Source organism: Hirsutella rhossiliensis, assembly GCF_020360975.1.
Source record: "Hirsutella rhossiliensis strain HR02 chromosome Unknown scaffold00010, whole genome shotgun sequence".
Classification (NCBI taxonomy): Eukaryota; Fungi; Ascomycota; class Sordariomycetes; order Hypocreales; family Ophiocordycipitaceae; genus Hirsutella; species Hirsutella rhossiliensis.
The window spans coordinates 2,030,095-2,055,020 of record NW_025408676.1 but is presented as its reverse complement, the minus strand read 5'-3'; the positions used below and the strand labels follow the sequence as shown (position 1 = coordinate 2,055,020).

The window sequence follows — 24,926 nt, the reverse complement described above, 5'->3', positions numbered from 1 at the left end:
TCCGACCTGGCTGCCTCCTACATAAGGATGAGGCAGTCATAGCTTAGTTGGAGAGACATCGATCCCACTTCATCTCATTCATATGCAAAATGCATCAATTTCCCATCGTGCTTTGTATTGGACAACAAACCCGGTAGAACACGAGTCGTAGGATAAAGTTTATGCATTTTCGCACTTAATTTAGCTTCTCTAAGTGAAAAGATATACGAGAAGCATCTAGTGGATTTCGAGTTCAAGTATACGGTAATTACATCGAATCACGCTACATCAAGACGTATTGACTTGATCCTTGCAAAGAAAAGCTTGTGAAGCGCTAATAGACTTGTCACATTGATTTTTCTCTATCGGAATGCATGATAAACGAAGGCCGATTATATTTCCGAGAGAGGCTATACGTACCCGCAGGCGAACTACGGACCCTTCTCACTCAACTCGCCCACGACAGCGTCGAATCAGGCCACCCCGGGAAAAACAAGCTATACGAACTCATTTCACGCTCTTATTGGTGGCCAAGGCTTAGCGCCGATACGAAACAATTCACACGCAATTGCCACGGATGCCTGAGGAACAAGACCTCCCGGTTACGGTACCAGGGGACGTTGAAACCGCTCCCAGTTCCCTTGCAAAGATGGAGGACTTGTCCGTTGACTTCATTGGCCCAATTCAGCGCACAGCTCGTGGATTCAACGCAATCATGGTGGTAGTCGATAGGCTGTCAAAGGACAGACATTTCACGCCTTGCAAGACCGACATGAAAGCACATGACTTGGCAACGCTCTTCGTACGAGATGTCTGGAAACTCCATGGACTACCGGATTCAATCGTATCTGATAGAGGACCACTGTTTGTCTCGGAATTCTGGAAAGCGGTTTGCCACCGCCTACAGATCAATATCAGCCTCCACAGCATATCACCCCGAAACTGACGGCCAGACGGAAAACGCTAACTCATTTCTCGAACAATACCTTCGCCAGTATGTTAGCTTTGCTCAGGACGACTGGGACGAGTGGCTCCCATTGGCCGAATTCGCAGCCCGTAACGTTGTTAGCGATTCAACGGGAATGTCTCCATTTTTTGCGAACACAGGCTACCACCCCCGAATGAGCTTTGGTCCCCCTCGCGCAATACCACTCGCGGCATCCAAAGACCTGGCAGAACGCTGCAACGAGGGGAACGAATTTGTCGCCAAGATGCAAGAAATCACTGATCTACTTCGGACAAACCTGCTCTCAGCTCAAGCCTCACAAGAACAGTTCGCCAACGCAAATAGATCACCGGCGCCAGCGTACCGAGTTGGAGACATGGTGCTACTTAGCACACGCAACATCGATTCGGCCAGACCCATCCCCAAACTAGATCATAAGTTCATTGGCCCTTTTCGAATCGAGCGCGTGCTCAACCTCACTCCTACCAACTGAAGTTGCCACATGAATTAGACTCAATTCACAATTCATTCCACGCCAACCTCCTACGACCGTCACCAAACGACCCGCCCCGGCCAATACAACACACCGCCCCACCAATAACGCTAGATGCAAGGGGGAGAAACTCTGGGCGATTGAAGCAATACTGGACTCGAAACGCACAAAACAGAAAGGCTTCCAGTACCATATACTATGGAGAGGCTTGACCTTGAGCAGGCAACATGGGAACCACTACAGAACGTCGTCAACGCTCACATCGCCATCAGAGACTTCGAGAAGCACAGCAAAAACAAACCCAGACCCACGAAACAAGAAGTGCAAAATGCTCGCCTACAGGCTCAGCAAGACGTGGAAGAATCAGAAGCGATGGAGTAAGGGAGGCCCATGTGTGAGGGAACGATCATGTGACTTTCATACTTTATGAAATGTCTCACTTTGATTCATGTAAATAGCGAAAGTCAGAGTCTTCCTTAGGAACCTCCTTCTCTCTTCGTAGACAATCACTTTACCCAAGTCGCACCCGACCTTGTTCGTGCACTTGTACCGTCACACTTGCAAAGACGAAGATAGCCTGGTGCATATGTTCCATGAGCCTGTTCAATTGCCTCACTCATTTACATTACATTAATCACCCTACGTTCAACGGCTCTACGTGAAATGCAGTTATGCTGTCGGGCCTATGACGACGGCAAATGTGTGCACCGGCGCGCAGGCAAAGCCGTAAAGTAGGGCTCTAGTTAATGGGCCCTTGGTTTTCCTTATCGGGCCCTTAAAGTGTGGCTAAAATAGTCACATGACTGTCGCGTCCCTTTCCCCGCCAAAACATTAGCCGCCAACTGTGAAAAGCTGTCAATACGGCCTCGTGAGCCAAAGCGAATCCCAAAGTGGAGGCGGGCACGAGTAGTCAATGGTGCATCCAGCTAGAACGCGACAAAGTTGACAACGCGCATACAACGCACGCCAACGTACGAACGCACGAACGCATACCAAGGTGAGGGCATCCCCAACGCACCAACGCCGCACCGATGAAGTCACCTTTCCGCCGCAAGTTCGAGACCTGGCAAGCTGCTGCAGAGAGCGCCGTAGCTGCATTACGGAGCGAGAGCCTAATCAGGGACTGTGTCGTTGTAGCGACGTAGCCTCGGGCATATGTTCCACGAGCCTGTTCAATTGCCTCACTCATTGACATTACATTAAGCACCCTACTTTTAACGGCTCTACGTGAAATGCAGTTATGCTGTCGGGCCTATGACGCCGGCAAATGTGTGCACCGGCGCGCGTGCAAGCAAAGCCGCAAAGTAGGTTTGACAGTCCGCCACACTTTCAGCCACACTTCAAGGGCCCGATAAGGAAAGCCAAGGGCCCATTAACTAGAGCCTAAAGTAGGGTTGACAGTCCGCCACAGTCTCAGCCACACTTTAAGGGCCCGATAAGGAAAACCAAGGGCCCATTAACTAGAGCCTTGATTAACTACTCCGTACTGTCGTCTTCGAAGTCTAATACAAGGACTTCGATGCCAACTCTTCATACATTCTAGCATTTCAATGGTTTCTGCCGATAACTGCGCTCTATCCCACGAGATTGTACGACGCGCTCCTGAAAAAACTCGCTCTGCCTCGTCACTCATTGCTGGAATTGAGAGGACATCAATTGCCATGATCGAAAGCCGTGGAAAGCGTGTTCGTTGTTGGTCTTGTTACCCAAGATCCTCTTCAGCCAGGAAAATGGCTGGGCCATCGAGCAGGATCGAGCTTATTATATCATACTAAGCGAGCGTGCATTGCCGTGAGCATTATTATGAGGTCCTCTCCAACCAGGCCTGAGCATCATGAAATTCTTCCATTAGCGATTAGTAGCCGCCGGGAGCAGAGTAGTCATCGTCCTTGGGGCTGGGAGTCTTGGGCTTGGAGCCGTGGGTGGGCTTGGAGTGGTGGGCGGAAGCAGTCTTGGCCTTGTCACCGTAGGGGTTGTTGCCCTGGCAGTTCTCAGTGACGACGTAGCTCTTGCCCTTGCTGTTCTTGCCGCTGAGCTTCTGGCCGTTGGGAGCGTAGATGTCGAGGTTCAGGTAGCCGGCGCCGTTGGTGTTGCCCCAGAGAACGCGGATCGGGTAGTACTTCCCGGCCTTGATGTTCTTGTAGACGGTCTGGGGCTTGTTCTCGCCATACCAGGACTGGCAGATGTCGGCGTTATCGCGGGTCGAGTACTTGACGTGGTCGTCACCGAACCACATGAGGGTGATGTCGTCAGACTTGGGCGAGGTAAACTTGTACTTGCCGCTCTGGCAGGCGAAGAGGAAGGTTCGGTACTCCATGGCGGCGTTGGCATACGTCTTGTTATTCGCGTCAGAGGTCAGGGAAATGTCGGTGACGATACCAGACTCGAGAGGCTTCTGCTTTAGGAAGTAACCGAGGTCGAACGACTTGTAGCTGCTGCTAAAGTCCTTGGAGAAGGGGTTCGAGTAGCGGTTGAACTTGACACCGTGCTTGCCGCAAGTGGGAGTGGCACAGGCCTTCTTGGTCGGCGTCGGGCGGTGCGTGTAGCGGCTCGTCGGCTTGGGCTTGGGGCAGCTCTCGCAGCGGATCCTGTCGACCTGCCGGAGGAGGGCCTCGAGGGTGGCCTTGACACGGCGGACTTCATCCTTGCAGCCCGTGGGGCCGTGCTTGTCCCCTTGGCCTTGGCCGTTCCAGTAACTGTCACCGTAGCCGTTCCAGTAACTGTAGTCACCGTACCCCTCAGGGCGGCGAAGCTTTTCGTCATCAGCCGCCTGGATATCGTGAACTTCGTTGATCTCGGGAGTCTCCTGGACGCCAACGGCCTGCTTGTTGGCGACGGCCTGCTCCTCTTGGGTGACGGCGAGGCCGTTACCCACGAGGAGGGCGACTGCAGCAATGCTGAACTTCATTTTGCCGCGTTGGAAAAAAAGGTTGAAAACCTAACAACCAAATACTAGTCGGGAAGATGTGGCTGATGCTAGATCTCAGGCTTTGCTGTGTTACTGAAGCTTGTGATGGTGAGCTGATGAGGAGAAGAGTTGGTTTGGGGGTCCGTCTGGGCTCACTTTATAGTCGGATGGCAATCTGTTCTGCTTCTTCTGTCGAGAAGAAGGGTCTAAGACTTGATCCTGAAGCCTGATAGCTAGCTGAAGGTGTAGGGATGAGACAGGATGAAACCGGGATGACGTGGCAAGCTGACGCGGAGAGAGGGTGCCTATGCATTAGTAAGTCAGCAAGGAAGGAGATGGAAGATTGAAGAAGAGAGGGCAAAGGGCATAAATGGGAGAACGGTACAGCAGACAGGGAGAACAACGAGAAAAAACAGATGCACCCTAAAAACATTATGCCCCTTGCCCTACTCTCTTCGCGAGATCTTCAGTTTGACTCCATCTACCGAGTACAAGACTCGGTCCAGTCCATTCTGTTCGACCTAGTTTACCGAGGGCATAGCTTTGCTGGAATGTCCCGACTCGTTCTGCTATGGAGGCTGGAATCCGCAACCTAGGCGTCCAGGAGCAGCGGACAGCCCACGGCTGGAGAAAAAGAGCGACAGAGCCATATGGTCAGCATGGTGTAGGTCTCGAGGGTGCGGGAGGCGGGAAGCCGCTACTAGGGATTTGAACAAGAGCGGCAAGTTTCGAAAGGAGGAGAATTTTTTGTGGAAGCGGAGTGCTCACCAGAGACTCCCTGGATAACCTAGTGTCAAACAGAACAGCTACGCTAAGCCAAGCTGCCGGCCAGTCGCCCTGGGAGACCGTTCCACTTTTACCGCCGTAGCTTGCCACGCCAATCAGTCTGGCAGCGCAAGTCTAGCTGGCAATGCCGGTTGCCGGAGTGCGGCACGTGAATATAGGAGGCTAGCCAGCTAGCTGGTTCTCGCTGCCGTGGCAGCGGCTAGTTTGAGTCAAGGCGACCCGGACTAGTCGTTCGTGCAGAGACAAAGGTCAAGCCATGGACTCAAGACTAAACTCGGTGACAAGGTTAAGCTGCAATGTGCAAATAAGCCACCATGACGTAAGTAGCCGCTATCTCACAGGTTTCTTGCTGGTTCGGAAGGGTCTTCACTTGAGGCCTGTCCATATTTAAGAGATGGCTTCCGTTTGACCCTTGGCCGGGGTTCTCCAACGACTGTCTTTGCCCAAGCCCCGGCCCAATCAGATTGAACCATTGCCACACCACTCCCTTTTAACTGCTTACATGCTGTGGCAGAGAATCCCGACACGTGTTCTTGCCCTTGAAGCCGCACCAGCAATGCAGCATTGCAGCCGCAGAAGCTAGTTCCAGTTCACTCTTGTTTTCCCCCTTAACGGCGACAAAATGGATCAGGAATGTTGATCTCTGTGACTCATTAGTCGAAGATTGGCTGAAAAGAGCAACACTTAGCGTTTGAGAGCCAATCCTATTGCCAGTGGTATCGAACCTTCTAGATGACAACGTCATCTAGGCGGCCTGGGTGGCGACATCGCCACCCCAAGGCATCCACAGGTGACAGAACTATAAGAAGTCACTTTTTGTTAGAGAGAAGGAAGAATATCTTAAGAGACTTAATCAAGTCATCAATTGCATGCCCTCTGCGCGAGAGCGGCGGCGATGGTCATTTCCAAGGATTCCCCGATACGATCGATAAACTGAATAATTAGACTCGCTTGGTGCAGGCGATTAGCTACCGGTATGTCTGAGGAATCCGCAACTCTTGTATCAAAAAATGCTAGTTGCTGGACATGGCTCTTGTGCCTCAAAAGGCATCCTCAAGGCACAGAAGAAGTCCTTTCGTTCCTCAAGGCAAAGCCCGGCTGGATCAGCGCGGCCATCTGAGACCATCTACGGCTCATCATTGGCCGATCTCTAATAATTCACATAACTACGCGGGGACAGGAACTCAAGGAGTTCAGCTGATATCACAGTCAGCCATATTCAAGACATTATTCGAAGCATTTTGGATTTGAGTACCGGTAAGCCGACGAAAGCGTGGAGCATTTAAAGATGGCTGAACCCCCCCTCGTAGTAATAGTGTCTATATTGTTACTGACAGCTGGACTTTAGCTTGATACTTTTATTATTCGCACTTTGAGCATCTTTGGCAAAAATGAAGGTTACGATCGTCCTTTTGACAGCCCTTGCCGGACGGGGACTAGCAAGCCCAGTTTTGGACGCAGAATCAGGAGCAAGACTGGAGAAACGAGTGAACACCGTCGTCAACGGCGTCAACTGTTGTTGTGTCGGGAACCCCGAGGCCAACGGTTGTCCCAGCTGTGCCGTCCTCAGTAACCCCGCCGTCTGTCGCGCCGCTCCCCCCGTCTGTGGTGCCTGTAACGATCTCGCCAACCCCGCCCTCGCCAACGACGCCGCCGGTACCGTCGCCCGCTGGTGGGCCTGTCGCGCTGGCAGATGTGCCTGTGGTATCGAGCCCGCCTCCCACTGTACCCCCGGTGGTGGATAACTCCGATTTCTTGTGGCGGGTTCACCGTTCATTTGGCGAGTTTGGAACGTTTTGATAGGTTACGGCATGGATGCTTCGGTCGTTGTATGGAGTTCTCCTCGGGAGTTTAAGCTCGGCCGACCGTTAGCAGGTAGTCTTCACCAGCGATGGTGATCAGGGCAGCGGAATGCCTTGAAGAGACGAAAGGTACTCGGGAGCCAATAGCAGTGTGGATAACAGACCGACCGACCCAGACCGGCCCCTTCGGTCTGTCGGTCTGGGTTTGTCGTGGCTGCCGGTCTGTCGGTCTAGGTCTGTCTGGGTTGGAGGACCGGTCGGTCTGATGGTCTGATGGTCTGATCCCGAGGTGCTATAGTAAGGGGCATTGTCAAAAGACTAGAGACCAAAAATGCATTTTCTCTACTTAGGATGCTGCTATGCGACCAACCCTTTCATTAGCCACTGCTTTTGAAGCTGATCGGCCTCGACTATTTCAGGAGACAGCCGATTGCGCTCGTCCGTGATCATCTTCTTTGTCTGACTGAACACTCTCTCACATTCAGCACTCATGCCAGGAATCGAGAACAGATCCAGCGCCATTCGATATAATACTGGGTATTCCTGCTGATGCCGGTTCCACCACTCAAGAGGGTTTGCGACGTCAAGTGTCGAGAAGAAGGTCCCAACGAAGTGAGGCCTCTAGGTTTCTCTAGGTAATACAGCTCGAAGCCAGGTAAGGAGGGAGGCTTATGGTCCACTGCGGGGTTCGGAGTATCTCCTATTCGAACGGGATCTTCCAAGGAGTCCAGTATCTCTCTTACTGGCTCGGGGACCTCAAGAGACTGAACTATCGACCTAATAGCTTGGAGAGCTATTGATTGGGAAGATGGAGCTGAATGTGTTGACGTAGATGACTTACGTGGCCTTCAGTAAGTGGCAAGAAGTGCCCTCTTCCTGATAGAATATATACTATACCTGAAAACGGGATATTAACTTGGGGAAGGCATTGAGGGATATAAAACGGGAGGTTTAGACGGATGAGGGCAACGGAAGAGAGCAAGCAACACATGCGTTTCACATACCCTCTGATCGTGTGATGCTCAACCTTTGAAAAGTCCCTTTATCCACGTTTATGCCCACTTTTGCTCTCTGCTTCGCGAGACACACGTGTCAGGGATGGCATCAGGCAAATGAATGAGAATTATCTGAGGAACAAAGAAGAGAAACGACTGGATGCACACATTCGTGCAATATATACCTTCATCATGCGGCGAAGCTGCGGCGGAGCCGCGGTGCAGCAGTGGCAGTGATGGGGCATGACGTTTCAGGATCTGTGATACGTGACACAAAGCTCTCTATTGCGCCGTTGTGCATGTGAAGCCGCATTATCCTCCTCGATGAGATTGATGGAGTCGATGTGCCGCTATCCATGCACGTGTATCCCTTCCCCCAAATGGATGAGTGGGAGAGCCAGTGGTTCTTCTTCGACGCCCAGCTACATCCGTATCAGCTGCATTCCGCCGCAGAGTCGAAGATGGAGACGAGTCAGCTGTCGGGATGTGGGAAGACTCGTACGCAAAGTTAGCCCAGGTCCGTGGACATATGTGTGTTCAACCGTATGTTGAAGCCCTGCGTGCAAGCATCACTCCGACAGAACCCCAACCCCACAAGACTGGGGAGAACTGACCGGCCCTGCCTCTAGGATCGCGATGAGGCCTCTGAGGCTTGCGAATGGCAGTTTCCCAACCATCGCACCGCGTGCTAGCCTCCACGGACCCATCGACACGACAACATTCCGTTTCAAGGCCGGATCGCTGAGCATTAACCAGCTAAAGTGCTGTGGCTTCGTCCGGTGTAGCACATATCTCGTACCGCCCCTTGGCAGAGACCCGACATTTAAAGGCGGCCAGATGTTCCACATCCTAGTGTACTTGCCACACGATCAGCAGCCTTGGAAAAGCCGTATTGATTGGATGAAGAGCGCACCCGAAGGCGGCTTCGCAGCCAGAAAATGGATGTATGGGAGAGGCAGCATCGTCGGTGTGCTGAACCCTGCGCTGCTAGAGGAGGAGCTCCAGCCTGGTCAAGATATCCTAGTAGTGCTCGCGGATGAGTTCGGCTTCATATCGAACGCTACGTTCGACAGTGCTGTAACGATGAGGAAACAGTCTTCTCCACAGAACGCAAAGGCCGAACCGGGGAAACGACGAAACCCTTTCAGCAGCAGCCCGGTTGCTTCGCCATCTAAACGCACCAAGGATTCTTCGTCAAGTAGTCGGGCGAATGATGGCATGTTAGAGGCCGTGGACGACCAATACATCCCTATCGACCCGTGCCTTGCGCAGGAATCCGCAGATCACGAGACGGGAGCAATATTTCTAGCAGGTTAGCATTCGATGCAACACCGGGAAAGGCTTTACAGAGCAGAACTGAGCAAAAGACTGATGCAGAAATGGAGATTTAACAGAGTCCCAGTTAGAGAAACGAGGTGCATCTGTTCTGTCAGCCGGATGTGAAGTGCAACTATTGAAGCTCCCTCCAGAAGGCACCACTTACCCTTCTTTAAAGAAATAAGACGAGAGCTCTTCGAATTTGCCAAGTCGCAAGGCTACGGTATTCGTATTTGTCGATCTTTCCAAAAATGCTCGAAAGTCACAGGAGGCCCAGTTGCGAAGAAGAGGCTTGTTTGGGAATGTAACCGCGCAGGGGGACAGGGAGGAAAGAAAGACGGGTTGTCCTTTTCGTTCAATGCCGTGGAGATTCAGATGGGCACCAACAGATGGGAAATAAGACACAAGGAAAAGGCAAGTCAACATGTCCATAATCATGGACCAAGCGATGGATCTGTTGCACACCCTAAGGGAGGAGAGCGGATGGTGCAAAGCGAAAACGGGTCAACAATGCAATTACGGCAGAATGCTGGCTCACCACATCGCACACCGGGATGAGAATCCCAGCTGAGCAAAGAGAGGTGGCAGCATGGATGGATGCGCGAAATTTAACTTGCCCCGTTCAGGCATACCTAGATGATGAGTTCCTTTACAATGGTAATGGCCCCGGAGGTCGGGGGCAGCCATGTAAGGCTCGGATGTCTTGCCGAGCTTAAGTTCTCCATAGTTTGGGGAAGGCCCTTCAAGGGACTCCCTCAAAGGCACAGTAGATATGACATGCAGCATTGCGCTGTTCAGATTGGATCGTAGAGAGTGCCTAGTTGTGTAGTATGATATCGTCCGGCATGCAGGCTGCAAATGATGATGAACGATTGGGAGTGCCCCGTGGCTTTAGCCCTCGGCGACCTTCTGGTCCGACCCCAGCCCGATATATGTGTGAGGCCGCCTGTAACCCGGGCACACAGAAGGAAGAGGCTCCTGCCCCGTCGTAGAAGTTTGGCCAGCTGTGTGGCTTGTGGCTGGTGCGTGAGGCGCAGCCAGCACGGATCGTTGAGTGGCCCGAGCTTCGTCAAGGACGGGGCGGAAGAAAGACCCTTGAGTTCCTCAAGGCATACAACAGGAGACCGGCCCCTTTCAGGGTCCGCCAATGCCTTGAGGAACGGGACTGAATTTGGTTCCACACTGGCAGGTCTGCTGAGACGATGAGGCTTGCTCCCGGTAGTGTGGCTGCTTGGACGCCATTTTACCCCGCCACAACAAGGTGGGTTGAGGGCGGGCGGGGTAAGAACGCGGAGGTAACTTGTAAGGGATTTTCCGATGATCTGCCGGATCTGGTGATCTGCCGGATTGCGGCGACTTCGCACGCTCAACATCAATCGACAATAGCTCAACAACAACGGTGCCAATTGACGTATCCTTTGATTTCCTGAATCATCAGAAGCAGTGAAAGTCTGGCATATATTTAGAACTTTTATCTAGGGGCAATGCGCTGCGGTGCTGACATCAAACCAAGCAACGGCCAAAATAGGATGCCGACAGATTGTGTAAGTCATTTCAGCCAATACAGCAAAACAGAACATTATTGGCTTTCATCGTAGGCTTTAATCATGTGGATTCTCCCATTCTATCCATAGTGCAGAACTTGGCTCAGGATACTGCAAAAATGGGGTTGGAAGGGCGAGCTGGATAACTTCATTCTACGCACCCGTAATGAGCCAGATTGAACGTGATTCGACGGTACAAGCATCTTCTGAAAAGAACCTATCTATGCATCTGAATGTAAGGTTTATTTTTAGCTTGAAATTCAGTGCGCGAGGCTCCGCTTTCACACCTGACAAGGAAAGACGTGCACGAAAATTGAGAAATTCGACACCCTACCCTAAAACACGTATAACATGGATGAAATGGGCTTTCTATTCCTTATGAGCATTTGAACGAACAGGGTATTCCTCTTATTATAAGAAAACAAGGCAAAATTGCTCGGCGTATTAAAAAATGGCAACCCATCCTCCCTTACGTTCAAGATGTGCGTCAGTCAAGAGATGGCATCGCTGCCCCATTTCTCATCCACCAAGACAAGCCAGCACAAACTCTGGACTTTTGGTTCGTGAAACGTGAATCAAGTCGTCAATAAATATTTTTAACACGTCAAAAACGAGGTGGACGAATCACAATATTGAAATGAGCAGCTCACCGGTACGTTCGACCGGTTTACCAGGGTGAAAGCTCGAAACGGTTGTGCTTATCGCCTTTGGTTCCTGATGGCCACTTAACCATTTTAGTATCGAATTTATGGAGTGGTGTGACCGGCACCGAGTGATCGTTGTGGTGTTTCCTCAATCCATTCATCGGCTGCAACCCTTGATGTATCGTTATTCAGCTCTCTCAACAGCGTATACGCATGATCTTATCCAGTACACAGACAAATCAAAAAGGTTCATTGGATTGCTGAAATCGAAGATCTAGACTGTGTTTTGGAACGCATTTCAGGAAGTAGTCGAGAAGTCCTCTGTTGATGCTGGCCGCAACAGCCGAAGGCTGAGCAGCACCCTCGGGAGCCCTCAATATGAGTTTTAAGTGCTTGATATGAGAGTTAAAGTATGCAGAGAACAAGTAGTCACAAGAACCAGCGCAGGCAGACCGGTAAGGCTTCAAAGATGATCTCTTCTGCTGTACAGATTCTAGTGCAGACGAGGTGTTTAGCTCTAAAAATGTGGCTCAAGCTCGCCAAAAATGACAGTGAAAGGACTCCAAAGAAAGAGGAGGCTCTGAAGAAGGAGGCCTGAAAGCTTCAGCGACAGCAGAAGGCAGTGGAGCAAAAGCTCGCTCTAGAGAAGAGGAAGCAATGAGAGGCGGAAATTGGGAGAAAACGACGGATGACGGAGGCCGTGAAGCAAAATAAGGAGATAAATTGGCATTATTAACAAGAGCTGAAGATTTTGAAAGTGGAAAAGCCACAGAAAATGCAGAATGAGCGACGGGTGGCTTCTGAGGGTCGCGAGAGGAGTCAGGATGTTCACGCTGCAAAAATTGTCACTCTTCCGTTCACACCAGAGCGGGCCATAGCATTGCAGGTACCAAACACACTATATAATAACGCAAATAACAAGGCAATGATAACTTCAAACGACATATCCTGTCCTCAAAGGCCCTCTTTAGCTGTTGATAGTGATCGGGAGGCAATGGGTGCATTTCGGGGACTTGCGCGATCGGAGAGTAACAGAAGACGACCTCGATGGCTGGATGACTTCAAAAAAGATTGAGTGGCATCTTTGAGCATTATTAACTGCTCTTATAAGATTTTAGAACAATGCCTTGAGGAACGAGGAACGAGTGACGAAAGGTTCTTGCCTTGAGGAACGAAAGGATTTCTATGCCGCGCTTTTTTGCCCCCCGAATCCGCGCCTCTGATTCGCTAGCTTTCTCGGCTTCCCGTGCCTTGAGGAACGAAAGGCTCTTCTGGACGCGGAGAAACCCAAAACCGAAACCCCCAAAAATTTTTAACCCTCGAAAATCCCGCCTTCTGATTGGCCCAGACTTTTTTTCCCTCTCTCGTCCTAGCCCCTCCTTGCAAGCTTCCTTGTCATTGGTGCCTTGTGCCTTTCGCTGCATTTTGGCCCGTGCCCTTTGCCTTGCCTTTCCTTCTGAGGACCGAGCCGATTTTTAGAGCCGGGACAGGGCCTGACTGACCCAACCAGGCTAGGCCCTCGCGCCTTTGCGCACACACTCGCGAACTTGGTTTGCCTTTGGCCACCGAACCTCTCCCGCACGGGCCGCACCCTGACACGAGCACGGTGCCGTCTAGCGCCCGGCATCACGATAGCTTCACGTGCAAGCCCGCAGGGTCTAAGGAATCAACGTCTAGCCATTCCAAGGCCTCGCGAACAGTCTTGTCACTCAGCCGACCCAGCCTCGCTTCTGCGTCGGTCATCTCGTCCGGGACTTTGTTGCCCACCAAGTCTCTCTCCCGCACTTTGGAGACGAGCATGATGCCATCCAACGTCGGGCAGCGGACAGCTGCACGTACAGGCTGTACGGGTCGCACTGCGAGGACACGGCGCGTCCTCGATGTTTGACGTCCGCGTCCCCCGCAGCTCCAGAGCCACACGCTCGAGCGTCCTGCCCTGCACTTTATAGTCTGTGCACGCGAAGGCTGCCGTACAGGGCAGGCCCTTTCGACTGACGTCGTTCTGCTGCCACGGCCTCTTTCGCTGGCATTGTATCTTGACGGTCATGGGCGTCAACAAGATCGTGCCTGGCGGCATCCCGACGAATTGAACATCTTTCGTCGTCTCGGACTCTAGCATTATCCCCGCCGGCGGCCCGAAATGGATCGTCATGTCGGCCGAGATGCGATGCCCCGGGTACGACTTGTCGAGGATAACCTCCAGCGCCGCGTAGCTGGCACCGTTCACCAGCTTTAACCCCTGGTGGGTGTTGTGGTTCACGACGACCGGCATCCCCGGCACGAACATGAAGACGGCCGGCACCGGTATTGCGCTATCGTCGCCCTGGTTTAGGATCATGATGGCCTCCTCCTCCGTCGGCAAGCCCTCCTTCCATTTATGGCCGGATATGAAGATGCGTAACGTCGACCGGTGCTGGATCTGGAACGCCAAGCTGGCCTCCATGTTCAGGTTCCACCGGTTCCTGTTCAGCGGCGTCACCACGGTGATGCCTGATGCCCACGGGATCTGCCTACCCTCCTGGTAGCACCTGGTGTTGAGGAGGTCCAGATCCGTGCGGTCCTGCACACCCAGTCGGATTCGCTTTAACAGCCTCTGCAGCTCTGGGTCGTCGGCGGCGCGCACTTGCTCGTCCAGCATGACGACCGCCGTGAACCTCTTCCACAGCGCGTGCGCCTTGTCGTGCTGGTGCCGTTGCTCGGCCTTGAAAGAGTTGTCCATGTCCCACGAGACAACCGTGCTGGGGAGGAGGATCGACCGCTCTTGGACCGGGCGGAATTGGTGGAAGTCTCCGCAGAAGAGGACGATGGGGATCCCTCCAAAATCCCGGTGCGACCCGCGCAGCCGGCAGAGCTGCTCGTTGACTGCGTGTAGCGTCCGCGCCCCGAGCATGCTAACCTCGTCAACGACAAGCACGTCCTTCTCCTGCCAGTCCATCCGGGACTGCCCGTGGACGAACCGCTCCGCCTGGTTCGGCATTCGCACCCCGTCGAGATCCTTGCCCGTGTTTGCGACTGCCGCGAGATCTTTGGAGAACCCGCAGGCGGAGTGGATCGTGATGCCGTTGATCCGTGCTGCTGCAGTCCCTGACGTCGCCGTTATTATCAGGCGATTCGATTGATCCTTGGACGCGAAGAGCTCGACGAGCGCCTCGATAACTCGCGACTTGCCCGTTCCGCCCTCTCCACCGACGAATTGGCACAGCTGACGCACGTTGCCTTTTTCCCTGCGCCGTATTAGGTCAAGCTGACGGCATATGATTAGGAAGGCGATCGCCTGCTTCTTGTTCAGCGTGAACCTCGCTACCAGGGCCTTACCCGCCTCGATAAAGGAGGTTGAGGTGCCAAGCCGGATCTCCATTCCCGCGCTGGCCTCCTCTACCGTTTCCTCGAGGTCCGCCGCCGTCATCTGGATATCGTCATCCCCGAAACCCGTGAGCACGCTGCGCACCGCCGCCCGACGATCAGTCACTGCTGCCGTGGGCACGCTTTGTATGCCCCGGATCATCTTCTCCCTCTCCCTGGATGCACAGGTTTGCTGCGACTTTATGGCCCTAACCTGACTCTGCGGCGGTATTCTGGCTCCGGAGAATGCCCGCCCGGGATGTTGATTCGTCTTGGGCCCCGTTCGGATAGTATTGCGGCCTGGAACTCGGAAGACGACGACAACGCCAATTGCTGGAAGCGGCTGAGCTCCTGCATCATCGCCGTGAGCTCTGGCGAGCCGGCCGTGATTTGGTTCGCCCCGATCGAGCTTCTGACAACGTCGATTAGACGCATCGTGTTTCCGGTACTGTCGGCCTGGTATACCGATCCAGGCTCGACACCCGCCTCCCCAGTGCCATCCTCGTCCGGATGTACTGCCGTGGCGTCACGGTCCCCGGATGAGGCTGCCCACTGCTTGGCGTCCCGCTTTGCATCTTCGGCCGACCGTCGCAGCAACTGCACGTTATCGACGTAACATGATATCCTCGGGACCAGAGCTGCTCGTTCCCGCCTCCATATGCGGTCGATGCCACCGCTTTCTTCACCTAAGAAGGACTCCCACGGCACGAATAGCGCAAGATGCTGCACAGCCGCTCTTCGACGTGGAAATTAGCCTTCTCGACCCGACACCCTGGTCCGTCGACGACAAACGCACCTTCGGTAGCACGACCTTCGTCGTCTTCGTCGAAATCCTTGCTCAAATACCCATCGAGGCAGACCATGGCCTGCTTGCCCGGTCGCCTGAGCACCTGCACCCAACGGCTCCCGGAGCCCAGCCGCTCTCGAGCGGGACCTCCCAGGCGGCGGGCCTCTTGTCCGTGTCGTTGCGCTTCAGCCTGACCAGCGAAATATAGTCGTAGAGACACAGCCCTCGAAGGACATCTCCCGATGACGATATGCCTCGACGCGGCAAATCCTCTGGCCTGCTTCTTCGACGAGTATTGACTCGTCCACGGAACCATCTGCAGTGGATGCGCCGCTTTCCCGTCGAAGGTGCGGCCATTGTCGGAAGACGTGCCAGTAGAGCACCGAAACGTTCAGGAACGCCCAGGCACCGTTATTCGTCAGTTCAGTCGGGTATCCCAGAAGATCCGCAATAACCTCGACCTGCGATAACGGCCTCTCCGTAAACACGCGATTCGCCACCTTCATCAAGAATTGTCGTGTCCTGTTTTGTTTGCCATCGTCCCCGCCACCTTCGCCTCCACGAACCTCCGCGTCGTCGGCCATTTCGTCGCCTGCTCTGGGAGGCAAGAGATCCGCGGCCGCGACGACGCGCTTCCACACGGGGTCCTCTACCTTGGTCGCATAGTTGGTGACGTAGAAGACGAGGGCCATGGTCTTGCGCTGTGTGGCGATGAAGGATATGTCATGGTTGTGGCGAAGCCCCACGGCAATCGCCTTGTTCCACCGATTCACCATGCTGTGCGACCTCCGAATCCGCAGCACGCCGTCTCCCGTGAAGGCCGTCTCGTCGACCAGTCCCCACGGCGCCTTGAAACGACATAAATCACTCTTGCGCCCCCTTGCCCAGCGAGTACTTGACGCAGGTCGGGCTATGGGTATGGATCTGCGTCGCGCCGGCACAGAAGTTCGCTTCCTCGTCGAACGAGGCTGAAAATTGCCGTTCATCGCCCAGCAACTGCGATATATCTGATGTTACCGATCGCTCTGCCTGGATTGCGCAGAAACCTTCCTGGTCCAGATCCTGTCTTGTTCGTCAGCTTTCTCGGGTTTGACTGAACGGAGGACACAGGCCAACACGCCGCCCCCCGCGCCATACCTCGGAAAAGACGCTGTCGACGTATCTGACAATGCGCTCTCGGTATGCCGCTTGATCCTCGCCGTGGATATCGACAAGCATTGAGCTTAGATGCGCATTTCCCTGCAGCCAGAGCAGTCCGTGAACATGAAGCGCCCTCGCTCGTTGGTCTCCACGGCGCCGTAATAGTGGCTGATGCGCCCGAATACCGACTCCTCGCCCACTCTGACGTAATTTTCGAAGAACAACGTCATCTCTCGGTGGAAGAATTCGGCCGAGCTCAACGGGTCCGAGATGGCCAGCCGCGCACGTTTGAACGCCATGTCGAGGCTTCTCAGAAATGCCTCGGCCGCTTCAGGATCACGTGTGCGGTACGCCGCCAGTCTCAGCTTCACCGGGTTCGTGATGTCGTTCGGGCTGAGCGTGAACCAGATTGCAGGCACGCCACGACACAAGATGAGTGACTGGATCTTGCGTCGCATGCTCAGACGGAGTTCCTCGACATGGGCTGCCGGTAGCCGTATAGCGAAAGGCATCTTAGAAGCTCCTTCACGCCATCATCGGTGGTCGTGCCCGAGCTCTCAACTCCACCCTGGCCGCCGCCAACCTATCTGCGGTGAGCGACTGTACGATGCGCTCTACTCGGGAAATTCTTCCGCGTCACGCTGAGCATGCTGACACGACGATTCCTCGACCGCACGTCCATGTTGAAAAGGAGAAACGAGAAGATGGCATGCGTCGCGAATCGGCCACCATGGCGCCGCAGCACGATGCCGGCCCACGTCCGAAGGCTCATGTTCCGAGACGACAGGAGATCTCGCGCGGCCGTCTCTTCTCCGGCAGCCGTACCGCGCGGATTGACCGACCCCTCCGGCCCTAGGATGAATTCCTCCGCCAGCCGTGGTCCTCCAAATCCGAACGGCAATAGGGTGGAAAGGTCTTGGCGAAGAACGAGGCGTCCAGCGAGTCGGCGAATTCTCTCCACGACCAACGTGAATGTACGGCTCACAGACATCCATACCGCCTCGACCTGCCCCCGCCGACCTTATCCATGCCTCGGCCCCGGCCGGCCGTCTCGGCCCCGTCGCCGCTCACGGCATTGCAAGCAAAGCGGAGCTTCTCCGCGTCCGACACGTCCGGCGGTCCGTCCAACGCAAACATGCCGGAAGAGGTTATCTCGTTGATCATTTTGGCCCCGTCTTCGGGCTCGGCATCATTAGTCCCATCCGCTCCATCCCCGTCGGATTCTCGACTCGGCCTGTCCGATACGTCTTGTCCCTGGTGGAGCCGAGCAAGGACTTCCTCGATCTCCGCCGAACTATCGCCGTCCATGGCCCGCTCTGCGGGCGGCACGACCTGTGCCGTTCGCGTCTTCTCCCACGCAGACGGCTCGTTCCGCTCCATGCGTCCGTACACCATCGACGGCACACCGTGCGATGGGGTTCCCAACTATCCATTTCCGCCTTGTCGATCTCAATGTCGGCGTAATGGGGATTGTTCTTCTTCAACCAGACAAGCGCTCTCTCGACGACTTGACGCCTCACCGACAAGAGACCCGACAAGTCGCTCGGTGCTGGCTTCTCCGCGCCCTGCCACGAGACATGTATCTCGTCCATTGTTTGCAAGAGCGGGTGCGGGAGCACCTTCTCGCCAGCTCCTGCACGTTGTTTGGGAACACCGTGATGTGGCCCTTGACGTGTCTCGGATACCTCACGGCCTGCCGCTGCCCGCCCGGAATGCTATACCTCGTCACAAAGCCGTAACACGAGTTCAGCGAGATGAGCTTCTCCTCGACCGGCGTCAGGCCATTAAGCTCGTCGGGAACATGTGCTCACAGCCGAGGCGACTGTGAAGGTGGACAGCCGGCGACAGGTTCCCGCGCCCCAAGCATCGAGCACTCCACACAAATCGAGACGGACTCGTCCTGGGGAAAGCAGCTCCGGCACGCAAATGGCGACCGGCCGCCTTTTGGAACGCTGCTTGACCTCCATTGGTCCCATGTGCTCTCCCTCAACTCCCTCCTTGTGCGCTTGCGGTAGCACATCATGCAGGTCATTATCGGCAAGGTGCTCACATCGTGGAACGCCCGATAGAACCTTCGCACCGTCGATACCTTCCTCTCGTGCGGTACTGGTGTGCACCAAGTTTGCTCGTTGGATAGTCTCTCCTTCGTAGCAAATTCCTCCTCGAGGTAACACAAGACACTGGCCAATTCCTCCGCCTGCAACTCCTTCTTCCTCTGCCCCGGATGGCCCCCCCGAATGCGTTTCGTCAGGGGCCGATCACGGTCGGGGTGGCGCGTCCTCTTTCGCTGCTCCACGGGCCGCGAAGGTCTCGCTGCCTCGTTTCGTCTCGGTCGATCCTGTTCTTCACCTGTGGTCTGCCGGGGTGGCCGCGCTGTCAACCGTCCGGTGGCTGCCCACCCCTGCTACATCTCCTCTCTTTGGGTTGGATTGGCCGAACCAGGGGCTCCCTGACGTTCCCAGACGGACGCCCGCCGGTCGTTGCCGGTCGGCCTTTTCTTCCCGGGTTGCTTAGGTGTGCCTCGGGCCCCTTCGGCCTCGTCTGCGCACCATCGTTTTGCTTTCCAGACGTGCCGTTCTGCATGCCCTCCTCGATCCCGACGAGTAATCCGGCCTCGTCCGAGGGCGGTCCGGCCGCGGTCTCCATCTCTTTGGGTCGGATGGGCCTTGGCGAATGCTGGCTCCCGTCTCCCAGCCGAAATCTCATCGTCGTTGTCGGTCTTCCTTCCCGGCGTTTTCCCACACCAACTGTCCGCTCAACAAGGCCTTTCAGCCTCATCCGTACGCCACCGCTGGGTTGCCTAGGCCTAACGGTCTCAGGGCCACTTACACCCACGACGGACTGGCTCCCACTATCTAGGCCGTCGTCTCGCCCGACCAAGGCTTCTGGGGGACTTGGTGCTTGCAGACCAACGGTGGCCGCTGCGCTGCTCTCGTCACCCCCAATCCTCCTCCTCTTGGGCAAAATGTGCCGGTACGAGATCGAGTCGTTACCCTCGCACTGCAATACACCGCCGACGGGTGGCTCCAGGCTCCCTCCACACGGCTTCGTACCCAGCCCCGGCATCGCAGCGTCCGTGTCCATACTCACGGGCTCGTCACGCACGTTTATCGGTGCTAAACGCCGTGCTGGCCGCACCTTCGAAATGCCATCGTTCAGATCTGATGTTCCCTTCGCCGCCGACCGCCTCGCCGACTGCCCCTGGGCGACGCTCCTTTGAGTGCTTCCGCTTGTTCTCCCCGGGAGACCTCCTCGGCCGGCGCCTGCTTGGCCTGGATAGGCCGAAACCTGGATACCACGTTCGCCTGTCTTTCATATTCCGGCACCCGCTTCAACCCTTCATCCATTGCACTCAATCTCGCCTCCGCGGTACCCCCCGTTGCAGCAACGGCCGCTGCTGCCGTCACTATCTCGCCTTCTCCCCCCACCGATTGAACCTTGCACCTAGGATTCTCCCCCATGATGATGCTGTCTTAACGCCGAAGATCTGCAAACGGACGATGGATCGCAAAGCTTTCGCCCGGAAGATTCTCCCAGGTTGTCTCGCTTTCTGGTAATGGTGCGCTCCGCCGTATCTGGCATTCTTCCTACCAGCGGTTTCCCAAAACCCTGTTGTCTTTATATCACCGAGGCAACGCGGTAATGCTTGTCTGAGAGGGCCCCCTCCCCCCTCCCCCCCCCCTTTTCGGACGGCCTCGACCAGCCCATGCGTAGGAACTGACACCGCAACCCTATCCTGAGCGACCTTCAACCGCTCTGCCCCGCTTCCTCCGATTCCATCGTCGCAAGTGCGCGTTTGAACAAACGTCGTATCAGACTTTCTTTTCTCCACTGTCCATGCTGCAGCAGGAAAGGTAACCCTGCCATTTGGCTCAGCTCACCCGGACGATAGCTTCCAACACCGTCATCCCCAGCTTTCCCTCAATCCTAACAGCAACGTTCCCAGACCGCCTCTTCGTGTCACTCATTCGTGGCGTTGAGCACCATGTGCACCATTCTTCTCCTCATCCTTGTCATGACAAGGTTGCTCGCCCCTCCCATCCTTTCCGTAATCCCTTCAAAATACAATAAGCTCGTTTACTCTCCGCTTCCTACTTTCCTGCTCCACGGTTGCAACAGTCGTTTGCGTGCGGGACAAAACACTGATCAACCCCACGTAGATGCAGTGATACACCATGTCTTCCTCTTCACCTCTGCCCCACCACACCTTCGAAGGCCGCTCGACAGCCAGAGAGGCGCTGGCGGTGAAATGTCCATGATGTTCTTCGTCCAGCCGGATTGCCCCTCCAGATTCGCCCACCAAGACGAGCATCGCATCAGAGGCCTCAACGCCGAGACCATGGCCCACGTCTTCCTGCCTCCTCCGTCGTGGTTGCTCACTGCGGAATATGCGCCTCTCCGATCGGATACCGACGACTCCGCGACATCCATCTTCTTCAGCCTCAATCTCTCAATTTACAATCAGCCAGTTGTCGCCTCCGAATGGACCGAAGAGTGGTTTTTCATGAATGGCCGCGTCCATCCCTACGCCCTTGCGTGGAGGTCGAGCAACGAGACGGTCTTGAGTCTGGCGCCGGAGGCATCCTTCTCTACACTATGCCCGCCCTTATCATCCGCGACCAAGGCTACCAGCCGTAAGGACTACCCAATTCCTCCGCGCACACCTCGAGCACTAAATTTAGCTGAAATGGGCCTCAAGCGTTCTTCCTAGGCTCTTTGCCTCCATGGACAGCTTCCCCCGTATCCCGCCCATCGTTTCCTTCACCGGCCTCATCGTTGGCCCCGGCCACTCCCTGCTACGACAGGACCTTCTGCCAGGTCTGGACGCCACCCAGCTGAGGTGCTGCGGCTTCCTCCAGCTTTCGACCTATATCACTCCCGGGATCCCTGACAAGATCCCTCTCAGGGGCTTCCACCCGTTTCAGGTCTTCGTCATCTTCCCCATCCGCGCCAACCCGTGGGCCATCCTTTGCAAGAAGATGGCCGAGAGGCGGGACTCTCAATTCCATACTAATATCTCCTTCACCTGCACGGGCAAGGTCGCTGGCCTCCTCGATCACCGCGTCATGGTCCACCAGCCGAGCTCCGACAGAGACTACATCTTCATCGTCGTCCCGGATTCTTGGACTTTTCTCGACAAGACCGCCACCACCGCAGCCGCGTCGGCCTTAGCCCTCACATCGCCACCGAAGCGGCAACCGTCCTCCGCTTCGGCGGCCTTCCAGGATGCCCGCGCTGCCTCTTTCTCTGTCGCTACACCTGGCGCCCTCCCGCCGAGTCCTCCGCCTTCGGCTTCGACTTCGGCTTCGGCCGATCCCGTTACACCGCTGCAGAAGCGTCCTTGTCCCGAGCCCGCCGACACGCCAACGAAGAAACCGCGCCTGTTGCAGCTGGCCTCAAAACCTTCCTCATCGGCCGCCACTGGAAGCTCTGCCACTCAATCGTTCTCTCTTTCCGCTGCCTCTTCTTCCTTCGAGCCGGAGACGATGAGACAGAGTCCTGCCTCGGGAACCGTCTTGGGACCCGCCGTTGATTCGATCGTTGCCTACACGTCAGACTCATCGGCCCGGCCGCTCAGAAACCGCCACCCAGGACAAAGGACAATGGAAACAGAGTAACTGCTTGATATAATAGTCTACCGATATAAGTTACAACATTCACAGAAAAGTGATTCAGTTCCATGCTTTATCTTGCTTCTTAGCAAATATCTACACCGAGCTGCAATCTTACAACACTCCGTCCACAACTTCGGATCTCGTCGTCATTCCCTTCCAGACCTTCCCTCTCTAGTGATCTTCTCTCGGCACGCATGCCTTTTTGTGAACCTTCCAGTCCGCCTTTTGGTGTTCTTTCCGCAGTATGCCACTGCATGACATCTGCCGCAGCGACTCACGCCCGCGGTCGTCCCGCATACTTTGCACAACGTGACCTCCGTGCAACCAGTGCGTCCTAAGAACTCGTCACGTGTTTCGTGCTCTGCCGCATTTCCCCATCATCAGTTGCATTTCCTGTCTCATTTCCACCTCGCACTGCCCGCTTCCGCATAAAGATGTGACCCAAACTATAATGCGAGCTTCGTCCGCGTGCAGCAAAGATATTGGACTCTGTAGGATATCTGTCGCAAACCGCCCGCAGCATTCGCAGAAAGCCCCCGACGCGCTGCGACATGCTGATTCATGCTCCTTCATAAGAGGCATCATGGCCTGTGCAAATTGTTCCTTGTATTCAGCATCCTCTCCGGCGCGGTTTGCGCCGGTGATGAGGCTCCGGGCAATGCCGTGGCTGCGTATGAATTGCTTGGCACCGATTTGGCATTCGAATCGAACCGTGGACGTTGCCATAACTGACTTGGCCGTGATTTAGATGCTATGGGTGATAATGCGTAGGTAGGCACGTATGATGAGAAGGACGGGGAAAGCCCGTGGCTCGGGATCGGATTCTACTTGTCCGATCTATTGTATCGGCTCTTCCACCCATCCCTTCTCACCTTCGCCTTGCTTTTCTTGACACGTTGTGCTGCATGACACGTTGGCGCGCGCTCCCAAGGCCTCTACGTTTCGCCCCCAACCGGCCGTCGCGCAATGCAAGCTACTGCGGGAAGGAATTGCCGGTTACCTAGTGCCGCAACCACCACAAAATTTTTCAAATAGATGACTCCCTCTCCAACGTCATCTCATCCAACGTCATTTTCATGTGTTAACTCAATCCTCCAACTTTCGTTCCGAAAGGCTCTTTGCGCAACCCCCGTTGGGTTGCCTCTCCTGTTCTTTTCTTCCCGCACTGGTCGTAATCTTCGTTCCGAAAGGCTTATGCCTTGAGGAACGAAAGGATGCCTTTGAGGAACGAAAGGCTTCTTCTTACCCTGCGAGACCACTCTTTTGCCTTTCGGAACGAAAGGACTTAAGGGTTCCTCCCCGGGGAAAAAAAAATTCGCCATCAATTTCCCCCCGCCATTCCGGCCCCCTGATTGGTCGGCGCTTTTGAGCTCTTTTCATTCGTCGGCGTTCTCGCCCCCGATTGGCCATATGGCCATAACTTACCCCTTCCTACGTCCTTCCTCCCCCTCCTTTTTCTGCCTCCCCCCCTCTGCGTTTTGGGCCCTTTGAATCGTACTCCTGATTGGAGGCTCTTGTGCTTGGTCTTTTCGCGCTCTTTAAAGCCCCCCCTTCTATATTGGCCCGTCTTTGTCTAGATCTATGCCTTCCTATTCTACCCAGTGGTATATGTGTGTACGCTTGCCTTTTCTAGTCTAGCTGTTGTTGCCCTTGTTATCCCTACTTCTATCCTTCTTCTCATCTTCTTCTCGGTGATGATGAAGTAAGACGCTTTGGTGGCGAGTTTGCTAAGATATGTCTTCCTCTCCCCTGAATAAATATCGTGATGGTCCTAATCCCGCCTACCTTAGCTGCGGAGTAGGCTACCTGCTTCCTGTGTTGTCTGCTTGCTTAGCTCCTCTAGCCGGGCCTGCGCCGCTGTCATTTCCCCGGGCACCCGGTTCCTATAAGGTCCCGCTCCCGCACCTCCGATACGAGCATGATGCCGTCGAGCGTCGGGCACCGCGAGAGCTGCACGTAGAGGCTGTACGGGTCGCACGGCGACGCCACCGCCCTGCCCTCGACCGTCGTCGTCCTCGCCCCCCGCAGCTCGAGCGCGACGCGCTCGATCGTCCCGCCCTGCACCTTGTAGTCGGTGCAGGCGAAGGCCGCGGCGCACGGCAGGCCGCGCCGGCCGACGTCGTTGCGCTGCCAGGGCCGCTTCCGCTGCGCCGTGATCTTGACGGTGATGGGCGTCAGCAGGATCGTCCCGGACGGCATCCCGACGAAGTGGAGGTCCCTGGTCGTCTCCGACGCCAGCACGATGCCCGCCGGCGGCCCGAAGTGCACCGTCAGCTCCGCCGAGACGCGGTGGCCAGCTGTCGTCGCCCTGGCCGAGCATCAGCACCGCCTCCTCCTCCGTCGGCGTGCCGTCCTTCCACTTGTGCTCGGAGAGGAAGACGCGCGCCGCCGTCCGCTGCCGCGCCCGGAACGCGAGCGCCGCCTCGAGGTTGAGGTTCCAGCGGTTCCGGTTGAGCGGCGTGACCACCGTCACGCCTGTCTCCCACGGGATCCGCCTGCCGGGCCGGTGGCACCTCGAGTTGAGCAGCTCGAGGTCCGACCGGTCCTGCTCGCCCCGCCGGATCCGCCCGAGCAGGCGCCGCAGCTCGGGGTCGCCGGCGGCCCGCATCTGCTCGTCGAGCATGGTGA

The 24,926-nt window shown here is 55.4% G+C and overlaps 5 protein-coding genes across 5 annotated transcripts; 2 read left to right on the top strand and 3 right to left on the bottom strand.

Moving 5' to 3' along the window:
* Positions 1-3,273: 3,273 nt before the first annotated feature.
* HRG_08584 (GLEYA domain-containing protein) lies at positions 3,274-4,326 on the bottom strand (the record flags this gene model as incomplete). Its single annotated transcript, XM_044867055.1, has 1 exon — positions 3,274-4,326. One exon carries the CDS (start codon positions 4,324-4,326, stop codon positions 3,274-3,276), a length of 1,053 nt encoding a protein of 350 aa, XP_044717942.1.
* Positions 4,327-8,289: 3,963 nt separating this feature from the next.
* Positions 8,290-9,226, top strand: HRG_08583 (uncharacterized protein; the record flags this gene model as incomplete). The annotated part of the gene is made up of 3 exons (XM_044867054.1): positions 8,290-8,339; positions 8,363-8,452; positions 8,539-9,226. The coding sequence occupies 3 exons, from the start codon at positions 8,290-8,292 to the stop codon at positions 9,224-9,226; spliced, it is 828 nt and encodes a 275-aa protein (XP_044717941.1).
* Positions 9,227-13,040: 3,814 nt separating this feature from the next.
* Positions 13,041-16,319, bottom strand: HRG_08582 (PIF1-like helicase domain-containing protein; the record flags this gene model as incomplete). The annotated part of the gene is made up of 8 exons (XM_044867053.1): positions 13,041-13,198; positions 13,254-13,416; positions 13,498-14,638; positions 14,693-14,854; positions 14,971-15,394; positions 15,460-15,492; positions 15,553-15,708; positions 15,953-16,319. The coding sequence occupies 8 exons, from the start codon at positions 16,317-16,319 to the stop codon at positions 13,041-13,043; spliced, it is 2,604 nt and encodes an 867-aa protein (XP_044717940.1).
* Positions 16,320-16,407: 88 nt separating this feature from the next.
* HRG_08581 (ATP-dependent DNA helicase) lies at positions 16,408-17,141 on the bottom strand (the record flags this gene model as incomplete). Its single annotated transcript, XM_044867052.1, has 3 exons — positions 16,408-16,605; positions 16,681-16,782; positions 16,869-17,141. 3 exons carry the CDS (start codon positions 17,139-17,141, stop codon positions 16,408-16,410), a joined length of 573 nt encoding a protein of 190 aa, XP_044717939.1.
* A 4,138-nt stretch (positions 17,142-21,279) lies between these two features.
* Positions 21,280-22,301, top strand: HRG_08580 (uncharacterized protein; the record flags this gene model as incomplete). Its single annotated transcript, XM_044867051.1, has 2 exons — positions 21,280-21,317; positions 21,383-22,301. 2 exons carry the CDS (start codon positions 21,280-21,282, stop codon positions 22,299-22,301), a joined length of 957 nt encoding a protein of 318 aa, XP_044717938.1.
* Between the last annotated feature and the right edge of the window lie 2,625 nt (positions 22,302-24,926).